This window comes from Phoenix dactylifera, chromosome 3 (genome assembly GCF_051530095.1).
Source record: "Phoenix dactylifera cultivar Ajwa chromosome 3, Ajwa_hap1_PhDact_Kaust_v1.1, whole genome shotgun sequence".
Classification (NCBI taxonomy): Eukaryota; Viridiplantae; Streptophyta; class Magnoliopsida; order Arecales; family Arecaceae; genus Phoenix; species Phoenix dactylifera.
This window is the reverse complement of record NC_143192.1, coordinates 53,840,575-53,854,693: the sequence shown is the minus strand read 5'-3', so window position 1 is coordinate 53,854,693 and position 14,119 is coordinate 53,840,575. Positions and strand designations below refer to the sequence as shown.

At 40.7% G+C, this 14,119-nt stretch overlaps 2 protein-coding genes across 2 annotated transcripts; one reads left to right on the top strand and one right to left on the bottom strand.

Moving 5' to 3' along the window:
* Positions 1-1,694: 1,694 nt before the first annotated feature.
* On the bottom strand, positions 1,695-3,998 carry LOC148714462 (uncharacterized). Its single transcript, XM_088719363.2, has 3 exons — positions 3,408-3,998; positions 3,119-3,314; positions 1,695-1,756 (listed from the first exon to the last, which is right to left on the bottom strand). The coding sequence occupies exons 1-3, from the start codon at positions 3,996-3,998 to the stop codon at positions 1,695-1,697; spliced, it is 849 nt and encodes a 282-aa protein (XP_088575489.2).
* A 3,158-nt stretch (positions 3,999-7,156) lies between these two features.
* On the top strand, positions 7,157-9,888 carry LOC103715452 (uncharacterized). Its single transcript, XM_008803070.6, has 3 exons — positions 7,157-7,991; positions 9,313-9,485; positions 9,600-9,888. The coding sequence occupies exons 1-3, from the start codon at positions 7,212-7,214 to the stop codon at positions 9,733-9,735; spliced, it is 1,089 nt and encodes a 362-aa protein (XP_008801292.5). The 5' UTR covers positions 7,157-7,211; the 3' UTR covers positions 9,736-9,888.
* The last annotated feature ends 4,231 nt before the right edge of the window (positions 9,889-14,119 follow it).

The window sequence follows — 14,119 nt, the reverse complement described above, 5'->3', positions numbered from 1 at the left end:
AGTGTAAATATATCTCCCATTCGTATATTGATACCAAATCGATATAAATGGCTTAAGGTGGTAGTCCAGATTTTTGATGACCGAAATGATGAGGAGAAATCCGAAGAGGAACCATTACATCACTAGTTTTAAAGCTACCGGTGCATAGATGATGTACATTCGTGTGAGGGAAGACCCTTTTTTTTTTTTGTGAAAGCGGCAATTCATATAGCTCTTACATGAGTACATCCTGCTAGATCAAAAGAAAGTAAAAAATACAGGGGAGGAGGAATGTCCCCCAAAGAAGTCCAGATGATCTTCCCGAAGTACCGGACAAAAAAGGAGGCGACCTGGTCATTGTTCGCCTTCATGAATACATATAGCGCCTGAAAAGAGCGTAGCTCCTGAGTCAGTCTGCAGGTGTCGTGGATAAGAGGATAACTATCACCATATCCATCTACTCCCCGCATCCAATTAATCACCACTGAAGAGTCTTCCTCGAGGCATATATACTCAGCAAGGAAAGACCCTTCGCGGATCGCTCATGAGCGGCTTGGAGGAGATATTTTTAGGGGTAATTAATGGCCGGTCCAGTGTTGGACCGGACTATAATTTTTAGTCCCTGTTTAATATTTTTGTAACAGCCGGTCCATCCCGTTTCTGGATTTCTGTTTGAGACGGAAATAGCCCTGAAGTTCCCACCGAAACAGCCGGTCCATCCCGTTTCTGGTTTCTGTTTGAGACCAAAATATCCCTGAAGTTCCCACCGATTCGGCTTCATCTCTTCCCATTTTTCACTCTTCTCTTCACACGGAAATAGCTCTCATCGTTAAGGATTCATATTTCCCCCTTTTTGCAATCATATCTCCCCACGAAATTTTCCATCTTCCTCACCGATTCCGGTTGATCTGGTGTCCCCTGTTTCAAACCCTAAGACCGTAAAGAAGTTCCCACCGGCAAATCGCTCTTGCTCCCGACGGAGAGTTCCTCTGTCGACTCTATTTTCCGGCAGGTCTTCGACTGAGAGTTCTGCGTCGACGGCATTTTGTCGACTCCCACACCAGAAGCTTTCCTTGATGCTCGTGACTTCGCCCTGATCGTTGGTCGACGGCGCTTCGTTCGACATCGGTCCCCAAACCCTCTCCGAGGCATCTTTCCAGTTCTTCGATGGTTTGTAAACCCTGCATCATACTTTCTCGATTTGGTTTTCGTAGCAACAAACTGTTATATAGTATTGTAGGGCATTTATTTTAAAAATGTGCGAATGCTTAGGATTTGAGAAATTTTCAGGCAAGGACGCTGTGATATCAAAATTAAGACTATTTGCGTAGAATGAACAATTATGTGCCAGGCTTTTATAAGTGGATTCCAATCATACTTAAATGCGTTCCATTGCAACCCGCTGAAGTGTGCACCAGTATGGAATGTGTGCCAGGATTCACAGATTGTGTTCGAAGTATACTCAACATGGTGCCAGGAACTTTCATTGTATTTTAACAGTGTGCCATGGTGTACCATATTATATTAACTCCTTTCATAGCTATAAATACAGTGTTCCAGTATTAATAAACGGTGTGCTAGGGATTACTGTATGCTGAGAAGTACTTATGTCTGACATGTTGCACAACCAGAGGTGTGCCATTGTGTGCCAAGGGTTGCTTACTACCAATCGGTATAGAGACACGCAATCATCTGAATTTCTTGAAGCTTCTGTCTTATATTTCTCCAATAACATCAACAGTAAGAGTGTGCCGGGGCAAATGGCACACTAAAGTATCTGAAATTGTTTCAAAGCCAATTCGAAAACCTGAGAAAGTCTAAAACAAGTGTGTTCCAAGCAAACGTTGATGGGTGCAAACCTTAATAAAATGAGTGCCAGGCTTTCATAAGTGTGCACACCACATACTGAAATGTGTTCCAAGCATAGTTTATTGTTTGCATAGAATGAACAATTATGTGCCAGGCTTTTATAAGTGGATTCCAATCATACTTAAATGCGTTCCATTGCAACCCACTGAAGTGTGCACCAGTATGGAATGTGTGCCAGGATTCACAGATTGTGTTCGAAGTATACTTAACATGGTGCCAGGAACTTTCATTGTATTTTAACAGTATGCTATGGTGTACCATGTTATATTAACTCCTTTCATAGCTATAAATACAGTGTTCCAGTATTAATAAATGGTGTGCTAGGGATTACTATATGCTGAGAAGTACTTATGTCTGACATGTTGCACAACCAGAGGTGTGCCATTGTGTGCCAAGGGTTGCTTACTACCAATCGGTATAGAGACACGCAATCATCTGAATTTCTTGAAGCTTCTGTCTTATATTTCTCCAATAACATCAACAGTAAGAGTGTGCCAGGGGAACCAGAGAAGTATGCAATTCATTTCATTGACATCAATTGTTTATACAAAATTCTTCCACAACAAAATAAGAAGCAAATGACTAGGACAAAAATAAAAAATTCAGATCTCCATACATTACACCTAATCTCCAAAATATTTAGTCGATGGCCACATTACAAGTTCTTCTATTGTGCCCAAGCTTTCCGCAGCGTCCACATTTTATATGATGTACTAACTCCCCTTGCGAAGGTCTTCTCTTCTTTTTTGGCCTACCTGGTCGAGTCTTTCTGATTGGGGGTAAAATATGAATCTCATCTGAGGCACTATAGGGCTCCTCGATATCAGGAATTGGACTAATAGCTTCGACATATGTTGCTCTGTACATTTCAGTTTTGAAACAATAATCAATGAAGTGGTACAGTGATCTACCAGCCTTCTCAATGCATGCACATGCATGCTTACATGGCATGCAGATATGTGCCACTCGCCGCAAGAGCATTTGTTATTCTGGAGGTCAACTTCGCAAGAGTAGTTTGTATCCTTTACGTCATATATCATTATGTTTGATGTAAATACGGATAATCTCCGACCGTCTTCTGCATTTCTATGCAATACTTTCTCTGCATCTGGGCATAGATTTGTTTGAATATTGTAACCTCGATTACGCCGTTCATGCATCAATGTTATTATTTGAAGCCTGATATGGTCAACCAACTGAGGCACGGGAAGATGGTGAGCCTCCAAGATCCAACTGTTGAAACGCTCTGCCACGTTAGATGTCATAATACCACATCGTGGACCTGGAAATACTACATTTGCCCAATGCTTCGGATTTGCATGCAGGAGAAAAGTTCTACTCCCTGGAGCATCTAATGTAAGCTTGCTAATTAATTTGTGGAAAACATTCAGCCTTAGAGTATAAGCAGTAGCATTTAGTAAATTGAGCAGCCTCTTTCTCTCACTTGCACAATAATGGACAAGCACCTGCATTAACAATAATAAAAGGATGAGATCATCAACATCCTAAATTAGTTAGATATATTGTATGCTGAAAATTAAAAATATGACTATACATACCTGATTCTTGAAGTTGTCTTTCACATAACGGAAACAATATGAGTGGCAACTACCAGAAAAGTACTTCGGCACTGATTTAATAATTCCTTGATGTCTATCCGTCATAAATGTGATTTGCTCACTTCGCCACTCAATGCAACTATGAATTGCTTCTTTCAAATTCCGACAAAACCAGTCCCAATTGTCATCAGTCTCCGTATCGACCACACCGTAAGCAATAGGAAACATATCGTCGTTCGCATCTTTGGAAGTCGCGCCAAGAACTACTCCTCCATCCTTATGCTTTATAAATGTTCCATCCATAAAAATCAGAGGTCTACAATCTCTTATAAAACCCACTACTGAAGCATGAAATGAAATGAATAGGCATTTGAATCGACCTTCAATAGTTTCATACTCCGCTATGCTGCCAGGGTTGGTCTCAAGAATGACATCGCAATACCAGCGTATCCGATCATAAGATTTTGATCCGTGACCATAAAGGTCCTTCATAGCCACCTTCTTGCCATGCCAAGCTTGATGATACGGCAATTCAATACCATATTCTCGACGAATATCCTTTACGATATCAGTCGGCCTATATAACGGCATATCTTGAAGTTTTTCTTTAACTATGTTTGAAACCCAACGTTTCGAAGCCTTAGGATGTGACCGGACTTGCAACCCTCGCCACATGTATGCTGACTATTCATTTTTTTAATTGCAAAACTTTCTTGATTCCCAAGTCGGGAAGCATGGATACGCCATTCACATCCTTCGTATGCACATTCCACGGTCAGTCGCAGGCGATCGTTCTTCACAAATACAAAATCTCTACAATTTGCAATGCAAAAGTTGCGAATCGTGTTACGAAGAGTTTCCACATCATTGAACTCCCGACCAACACCCTCAATAGAAGTTTTCCAAGCATCCAAAGAATTTCTTTGACTAGGTTGCTCTTCGATTGCAGCTCTTGTTTCTTCAACAACTCGACCGAAATTACTTGAGCTACCCTTTGAAAAAAATTTTGATCAGCAACTACACTTAACATTTTGGGATGGGCCACTATCCCTACAATAAGTTTAACAAAAATTCAGCATACTAACTATTAAATTAGTGATTAACATGAAAAAACTAACATGTGAAATATGCAATACAACAAAGAGTTAAACTAAGATTACCAAAATAGAAATAGATGCAATTAACTTCTGCATTACCTCATATCAATTACGACATCAGCTGCTTCGATCAAGCATGGAATATGACTAACAACCAACTCGATCACCGGTGCATTTAAGTTGACGTGTATTTGATGCATATTCCGAACATCCTTATCGTTCAGGAGCGAAACAACCATTCTAGACTTGTTTGGAATAAAATATTTAACTTCTACCATTGTATCAGACAGATGTCTCCACCTTTCCACTATTTTCTTGTAAATTTGATCGAGATTTGTGTCCTCGGAGATGGAAATAATAAGAGCTTCGCCACCATAAGAACAAATAGCCATGAAAACAGGGCTACTTGTTTTTTTGGAAGCCATGACAATGGAAAAATGAAAAAAGGGGAAATGATTGAAGTTCCGAATGCTATTACAACAATGAAGCGAAGGGAATGCTGCCACAGCAACTATTTTTCGAATATGATATCAGCAATGAGAGTCACACGTTTAGATCTCCCAACAGTATATGAGCAATGGCAGACAAACAACAAGATAATCCAGCTAAAATAGGGTTTTCGTTCGATCACAGTTGGGAAACAGAGGAGAAAAGAGGGACAGCAACTTTTTTTCAAATATGATATCAGCAATGGAAGTCACATGTTTATGTCTCTAAACAGTATATGAGCAATAGCAGACACACAACAAGATATACCAGCTAAAACAGGATTTTCGTTCAATAACATTCGGAAAACAGAGGAGAACAGAGGGATGCCTCAGTGAATTAAGAAAAATTGGAGTAGCATTTTAACCTCTATTACTCTTGTGCAATGAAACCATTGCCGCTAAATATCGAAAGGGACTCTAAGCAAACAAAAAAGGAGGAACCTGAATTTTCCGAAACTCACAGAATAGTATTTCAACCGGAATTTTCCACTTGATTATTTTTGGTAGAAGAAATATCCCTGAACAATCTGAACTGTATTTCCTATTTGCGAACGATCTCCCCGACACGCTTCTAATGGAGAAACCATGTTCGTCCACGATTCCAATGGATAAACTCTTCCCTTTCCGCTTCAAAGTCTCCCCTTTCCGCTTAATTCTTCCGGATCCAAGAAGCAAAATAGAAGAATCCGAGCCATATCCCATGCGAACGATCTCCCCGACTCGCTGCCAATGGAGAAATCCTGTTTCTTCACGATTCCAATGGAGAATCCGAGCCATATTCCCCTGTTTGCGGTCGATTTTCCAACCGATTCCACGTTTTCAACCATAACGGCAACGAAAGGGCAGCTTCGGAAAAAAAAAAAGAAGCAAACCTCTGTTATGGACCGATAATTAAGATTATCCCTAATCTTGGACCGGAAAGCATGGTTTGAGTTAACAGGGACTTAGCATTATACAGTAGTCAAGGAAAGGATCGGAAATTAATTTACGCATATTTTTATTGTTGTAGGGGTAGGGCCCACCTGCATGGGCTGACCGCGAGGGATGTTTACGTGGGCGAAAAGTTTTCCTTCCGTTAGGCCCCCCGGTGAGAGGGTGGTAGAGCTCTACCGTGATTCTTTACAGCTGTGTTTGATTTTTCATTGGATACAACAAACAAGATCCTTAACATTAGGATCTGACGGTAGACAGCCGCTCTGGTGCCGCATTCGCAGCAAAAAGAACGTACCTCACTTGGGCACTCATATACCATTTCGAAACAATTAAGAGAATTTAGTACTAACCCACTTTCCTCGGAGCTTTAACCCTTCAACAAGGCAAATAAACCTTTACTTCCAACGGGACGCCCAGCTTTAAAAATCACAATGTTAAAATTAAAAATTCAGTAAAATAATAATGTTTTCTTCGAAAAATAAAGAACCAAAATCTGGCGAGTTGTCTAGTTGATTAGTACCAGCTGAGAAGAAAGAAAGTATGATCAATAGAAAAGAAAAAAATAATTTATATTTGGTTAAAAAATTTTAAAAAATAAAAAAGTAGTTTTTTCATAAAAATAAAATATTTATATTTTACTAAAAAATATGTAGAACATAGGAAAGTTGCTTTTATTAGAAAATTAGAATATTTTTTTAAAAATATTTTTAAAATTTTAAAATAAAATAATTATGATTTTTTGTTTATTAAAGATATAACAGATATTTTATATTTTTTTTAAAAAATATATAAGTATAACAAAATATAGACTACTTACAATATGCTATTTTTTATGGTCAATAAAATATACAAAAATAATTTTTTGAAACATTATATATTTAGACATTAGCTTCTAAAAACATAAATTAATAAAAAAATTCTTCCGAACCAATGGAGTCCCTACGTGTAGAGAATAGACAAGAAGTTGTATTGAGAAAGAAATAGGCCGTAATCTACCCGAAATTAATATAAAAAGAAAAAAGAAAATCCCATAAACGTCCTACTTTTTTTTAAAAAAAAAAAGTTGGCTGAGGAAACGTCCGTTGAGAAATAACCGGCGTGCATCAGCAAAAGAACGGGAAACGTAGCTGTCAATCTCCATATCACGCCATAACTGCTCCTCACTGGCTCCCCTATTTCTTCTCTCGACGGAAACGGAGAAACCACGAGATCCAAATAAAGATCCAGACCTCACGACTCACGAGAGAGAAGAGGAAGAAGAAACAAGAAACCTAGAATAGAAGAAGATGTTGCTGAGGAGCTCTTCCACCCCAATCTTGGGATCCCTCCTCTCCTCCTCCTCCCCTTTCTTCTCTGAAAGCCCCTCGAACAACGGCAGCCACCACCACCACAGCTTGGAGAGAAGCTCCTCTTCCTCCTCCTCCTCTTCCTTCCCCTACGACACCGCACGTCACCCCAACACCTCCCTTCGCTGCCGCTTCTCCCCCCTCTCCGGCTCCTCCGACTGCGACCCCTCCTCCCTAGGCTTCCGAAGAGCCCACTCCGAGGGCAACATCAAATACCTTCTCCCCGACGACTCCTACCACCACCACCACCACCTCCCAATAAAATCCTCTTCCTCCCGCCGCCGAGCCAACCCAGTTCTTGAGACCATCCCCTCGTTCTCCATGGACAGTTCCAAAGAAGAGGAAGAAGAACCGCAAGAAGACGAAGCAGAAGAGGGCGGTGGTGGGCTCACAAGATCGGTTACGATCGGAGAGATCATCACAGCAGAATTTGGCTTCTCAGGCAAGGATAAAAATGTCGGCTTGGACGAGAATTCTCGGGAAATTGGAAAAGTTGGTGCCAATGCGGTGCCACCATTGTATCTGGCCAGAGGTCTCGGGATCGATCGGCTGGGCTCCGGAATCATGAATGCTGGGGGCGGCGGCGGCGGTGGCAAGTTTGCTGTTCTGACCGGCACTGGAGGAGAGCAATTCGATATGGAGACTTATTATAAGATGATGGTCGATGAGAACCCGGGCAGTGCTCTGTTCCTGAGAAACTATGCTCAGTTTCTCTACCAGGTGACCCATCTCACATTCTTTAGACCTTAATCTCATATCTGAGATAGATTCTATAAAATAAATCTGAGATAGATTCTATAAAATAAAGTGTGGATTTGAGGTGTCAGTCGGGCCCCACCTGCTCTTAGCCAATCACTGGCTCCCACATCCCCGGTGAATCGAGAAGTGATCAATTAGCGGGTGATGCATTAGCTTCCTCGTTCTAATTATCTGTTGTTAATTGTTAATTAACAATTTATATCTCGGATGCTGTGCTGTGGAACAGAGGAAATAAAGCGTTAGAATTTCCATATACTTAGTGCGGTTATATATATATATAAAGAGATCTGATCGCTCTGGAAGGGGTTCTTAGGAGAAAAGTCATGGTTTGAAATTGATAACATCCTTCAGAATGTGCAACTGGAAATTTTTAATTATCATTTCTGATCCTGACAACATATATGCCAGGGATCAGCCTTTCTTTTATGTGGGTGTGGCATCCAACAACTTAATAAGCGTGAGCTCTAAAACTGTAAACAATCTTGAATGAAGAAGAAGGGGGGGGGGATCTTTTTTAAAAAATAAGGAGTAAAATCTAATTGATTCATCTTGAACTTTGTTTCAGTTTGAGACTTGGAGAAACAAAAGGGGCAAGCAAGGTACAGTCGAACCAGGTCTAGACTTGTTTTATTTTGAGGAAAGAATGGAACCAGATCTAGTAGTTTATATGTTTCCTCATGTGCTGCAATTCTTTCCTCGTTGCTAGATACGGGCTTTGTCGTAATTGCAGCAATTAGATAACTGATGAATCCTGAAGACTTGAATCCGAACGTAAGCAGGAAGAATGAATAATGCCAGCATGACCCAAAGGAGAAGTATATATATGCTTTCTCCTATAGGAATTTTCAGAGTCATCATCTCCCATATTGAGCCATAATGTGACCACTTCTGAGGAGGAGGTCAATACAGTTCTAAAAACTATTTTGTTTAGCAGAGGCTGAATTTAATGGCAAATGAGGCTGTATCCAAATACCTAATCATCTTGCCATTAGAAGTCTTTGACTCCTAACTACATGTTCCTGTGCAGGCCGTAAAGTACATTGCTTCCATGTACTCACCCCGAAAGAAATTACTAAATCATAGGATATTTGTTTGAGATATAGAAGTTGATCTACTGATTTTTAGTTTATAGTCTATTTCTAGCAAATAGTATGTCGTATAGAATTGAAGGATTTATCCTATCTAATGTGCTTCTATTTTCTTTACCGGCCTTCAAGGTACTCTGTTATCAAATATGTATCCATTCCCTCCCATCTGATGCAATTCTATGTTCTTGTATTAGACCAAGGGTGATCCTCAAAGAGCCGAGGAGTACTACTCTCGTGCTATACTTGCAGACCCCAGCGATGGAGAGATCCTGTCGCAGTATGCTAAATTGGTATGGGAGCAGCACCATGATGAGGAACGAGCTTCTAGTTATTTCGAACAGGCAGTTCAGGCCACTCCTCATGATAGGTATACATGTATAGTAGGCTCATCATCTTGATGAATGTTCTGAAGTTTTTGTGAGAAAGAAAAAAGATTTCTCAAACACTGATGTTTTTTTCTGCAACCAATTATTCCTTTCAGCCATGTTCTTGCAGCATATGCCGGATTCCTGTGGGAAAAAGAGGACGATGGAGTAGAAAGTGGAGAAGGTGGTCTAGCACAAGATGATGCTGGGGTATCCATTAATCATGGAGCATTGGCATCTGCAACTTATTGATCATAAAGGCATGGTTTCAGTGTGAAACTAACAATGTACTGCTTCAAAAACTAACATGCTGCATAATGTGATGAGGAATATCTTGAAAATAATGAGAAACATGGCTATATTATGGAGACACTGGACATCTGAAAGGCCAGTCCTATGGTAGAAAGTGGAAGAAAAGCTTTTGTCCAGAGACTTTTGAGAATATAATAACCGCGTTTTGCTCTATTTGTTAGGACTGGCTGAATGACATTTTTCATAAGCTTAAAATGCAAGGTGCTACAGAGGAAGATTCTGTAATGCCGTTGTAAAGAGTTGGTCCACCAAAACAATCCTCCAACCATGCTGACTTGGCTCACATCGGCCTCTGCCAACAATTCCACCCCCCTAGCAAGGGAGTTTTTTCTTTTTTAATCGCTTGTCCTGGGAATCGAAACCCGTGTCGCTGGCTCTATTACCACTTTTAAGACTGTAGGAGTTGCCATTTCACTAAAACCCACAGATAATAGTCAAGGCTTTAACCACGGTTTTTAAACCGACCATCCCAAGCACCCCTCCGGCATTCGATTGCAACTTGGTCCATACTGGCCTTCGCCGCGAGCGAGCCTTGCTGACTTGGCCCACACCGACCTCCACCAACAATCCCCTAGCAAGGGAGCCCTGCTGACTTGGCCCACACCGGCCTCCGCCAACATGCAGCACTTTTTAAACAAATATGATTATATAGCCAAAACCTAGAATCCCCTGATCTAAATAATTGTTGTGTCATTACTACCTGTTTTTCAATGGATATATGAAACCACTATGCATATCCATTGCTTTATCTGAAATTTGATCTTGCTCTTCTGTAAAAGGATTTAATCCATCCCAGTGAAATTTTTTGTAGTTTTATGCAGAACAATGATCTCTTTTCAGGCAACATTGACCTTGAGAAATAGGCATTCACTAGGGGTTGCAAACACTAATAATCCCAGGCATCTAGACAAAGCGTTGATCCATTCTAGCACACCAATGCTTCCGGTAATGACCTTTAAATCTGTTGTCCTACCACACTCATTCTATAAAGGAAACGAGTAAACACACACAGCAGCAACCAAACAGTCTAAATAGTAGAGATGGCAATTAACGAGCCTCCCTAAGGCCTTATGAGAGCATGAAGTCGCCAAAACTTAAAACCAAGCCTTCATACATGAAGGTTGCTACAGCACAACCTGGTACAAAACCAAACCGTCACGTCCCCGATTGTTCCTGCAAACATACTGAGGGAAGATGGAGGTCTTTTAAGACATTTACCTTGAGTTGCTGACAGCAATGTTTACAGCATTTATCTACGACGTGTTTGCTTTAATGGATGATGAATCAAGCCAGTAAAATTCCAAATTTCACGAGTCCAAGCGTCACCCTATAGGCTGAGATGGAAAATAACTACGTTTTCCAACTGATTAACCATCCACCAGCCGTTAAGAACCAAAACCAGAGCAACCTGATTCTATTTGCATGGATACAACATCAACGGGCGCCCATTCATGCAGCTGTCTGCATTAATATTCAGTTTAAATAAAGCGAAGGACCTAAGATATAGCAAACTTCAAATGCCTTCATCTAAGACTTGGTTCATTCCACATATCAGACGTGCGTTCCTCTGCAGAGACAGGAGCAGAAAACTCCCAGACATGTATTTCTTCACCCAGTATTTAGTTGGAAACTGCCAAATTAAATAACAAGGAAACAAATAAACAAATACTAGATGCCCTCAATTTAAATCTTGCTTGAACTCCAGATATTAGATTATTTTCTTGGAATTTACATGAGCATATTCTGCACTCCAGAAATGTATACAAAGTAGATCAGAGTAGACCTTGAATAAAACCAGCCATGCAACAGATAAACTGGAAGAAAGATGGAAATCAATCCCCATTTTTGTTTTATTGCCGAAAACAATAAAATATACTGAGCATAGGCAGCTAGAAAACCCTTCTAAGCAATACCAATAAAATAAAAATTACAGAAACGGAAGTCACATAGTTATTCTTCACTAGGAAAGTCACAATGATATGTCACCCTCATATGCTCTCATGTCATTCCTATGACTGAATATTTCGTTTTCATGTTTCGGACATCAACATGTCAACTAGAATCGTAGACACACACCAGAGGCTTGAGCCCTTCTAAAACATCTAACGGTAACATACCAAAACCATATGGTCCATATCCCCCAGAAATTCCATCAGAATATGAAACTTTTTAACAAGAGACTCTCGGCATGGCATCAAAACTGCGAATTCAAGCCGAGTTCCAGGTCAAGACAATTATAAGCCTTTAGATTCCCAGAATATCTAGAAGACTGACAAAAGGTCCCACCCCATTTGTTCCATAACATATTAATGCATCACCTCAAGGGCTTGAATTCTAGTTCGCTATGAGCCAAAATTAAACACAAACAAATAACTTAAGGTGTTATTTTTAAGATAGTAACGTAAAAGACAAGCAAATAAGTAATGCATTCATAATGATGGAGGCAACACGTAAAGCAAACCGAACCCATCTGGCAAAACTATCAACTAAATAAGGAAAGATAATGTCTCAATGCATTCATATTATATTGCTAGTATAACAAAGAAACAAAATTCATTCTCAGATTTCTTTCAACAATGAAAAATCTCCCGATATCTTTAAGCTTAATTGTATCTGTTTGCAACTACAAATTCATAGAAAACTATTTTCACAATAAAAGAACAGTAATCAAAGTGTTCTTTTTGCTAGAAACTAATAGGATGGAGTTAACACTGATCTTAAAGAAATATCTGCAGAACAATTCCTTTATGTTGCACCCATATGTAGCTTTTCTACACTCCAAAATGGAAGTAAAGAGAAAAAAGAATAAGCAAAACATATCTTTGATTTTTTATTCTGAATCTCTGAAAAACACATCGTACTTTTCCAAGATACATCACTTTTCTTTTATTTTCTTCTGACAACTTTCCTTGCAGGCAAACAAACCACGACAGAGATTTTCCAATTTCATTTGTTGTGGTTCAAATTTAGCCCGAGGGTGACCATGTTGGAAGAATCAAAGGAGCTACTGGAGTATTAAGAAAGAGGATGAGAGCCACCTCCAGCGGGTCGGTGTATCTGTACAAAGCCTCACCGATGCTTTCGGTGAGAGTCCTCCGACGATCAAGTTAGAGTGGAGCTCAGTTAGTCCAGCCAAAGAGTCTTTTAAGCATTACCTGATGAGACTATTTACAGTTCCTGTAGAGTTGCCCAAGTGGTGGTGGTATGGCCCGTTCTCATCATGAGAGAGGATGGCTTTAAGCCAGATGGCGCGCGGCTAGAGCTTGCCGGTGGCGTGCGGTGCAGTCCGTTTTTGAGAACGATAAGACGCTGACAGTCGTAGCAGGATATGATTGGGATAGCATGGCGCTGTTCTTAACTGTCATGGGCCAGCAGGCAAAGCATGACATGGTGGTATCGCAATATACGGCCACGTAGAAGGGCGTAGACACGCACGTGGGTGCGGTTGTCGGCAAGGCCGAGCTCGTTGAGATGTCGCATCATGCATTTGGCGAAGTCGGCTTGACGGGTGCTGAGGCTAGCCTAGCGACCCGGGTTCGGAGGCACGCTCGGTAGAACGCCCGAGCTCAAAGGTCCGGGTGTATTATTGGATTGGGCGCCGCGAGCTCGGTCGGGGCGCGTCGACGAATAGAGAAGGCGCTCCGAGCTTGGTCGGAACGGGTCGGCGATCGTAGAAAGTGCCCCGAGCTTGGTCGGGGCGAGTCGGCGAATCGGAGATGGCGCCCCGAGCTTGGTCGGGGCGAGTGGGCGATCGTAGAAGGTGCCCCGAGCTTGGTCGAGGCGAGTCGGCGAATATTCCTGAGGTTGAAGGAGCTTTCGGCGAAATCCGAAGTCGAGCTGGTTCTGCGCCGGACCAAGGTCCCGTCTGGTCGGCGTTAGTGTCTATTGGGCCGAAAATGAGTGGTCCTTTTGTTGTGGGCAGGACGATCTATTTCACCCCCCATCAATATCAAATAATATTGAGTAAAAACAATTTGGAATACCAAATATGACCATGCATGCAAGAGAGAGAAGTTGATTAACTTTCAAAAAATTATGTAGGTCATATTTTTCATTGTAATATCATGTCAAATCTCATGCAATATTTAATGAAAAAAAATGCTGTTTTATATCAAACTTATTGTTCAATATGAGCAAAATATGTACTATTTACAAATGCAGACACATAGGAATAATAGTTTTCTTTGCTTAGGCATTTCTATAGCATATGAGAACATTAGTTAGAAAATAGAGATATTTTGTAAATAAAAATAATAATAAGTCACAGAGCGCCCGAGGCAGCTCTCTTTCACTAGTCTAAAGAATCTCTAGAGTGATTTGCTAT

Coding starts and splice junctions, on each gene's coding strand:
- LOC148714462 (XM_088719363.2), bottom strand. CDS start 3,998: ATGCCGTTATATAGGCCGACTGATATCGTAAAGGATATTCGTCGAGAA. Junction 3,315..3,407: donor AAGACAACTTCAAGAATCAG/GTATGTATAGTC, acceptor TTGTTAATGCAG/GTGCTTGTCCATTATTGTGC. Junction 1,757..3,118: donor ATTTCCAGGTCCACGATGTG/GTATTATGACAT, acceptor AAACAATTTCAG/ATACTTTAGTGTGCCATTTG.
- LOC103715452 (XM_008803070.6), top strand. CDS start 7,212: ATGTTGCTGAGGAGCTCTTCCACCCCAATCTTGGGATCCCTCCTCTCC. Junction 7,992..9,312: donor ATGCTCAGTTTCTCTACCAG/GTGACCCATCTC, acceptor TTCTTGTATTAG/ACCAAGGGTGATCCTCAAAG. Junction 9,486..9,599: donor CAGGCCACTCCTCATGATAG/GTATACATGTAT, acceptor TATTCCTTTCAG/CCATGTTCTTGCAGCATATG.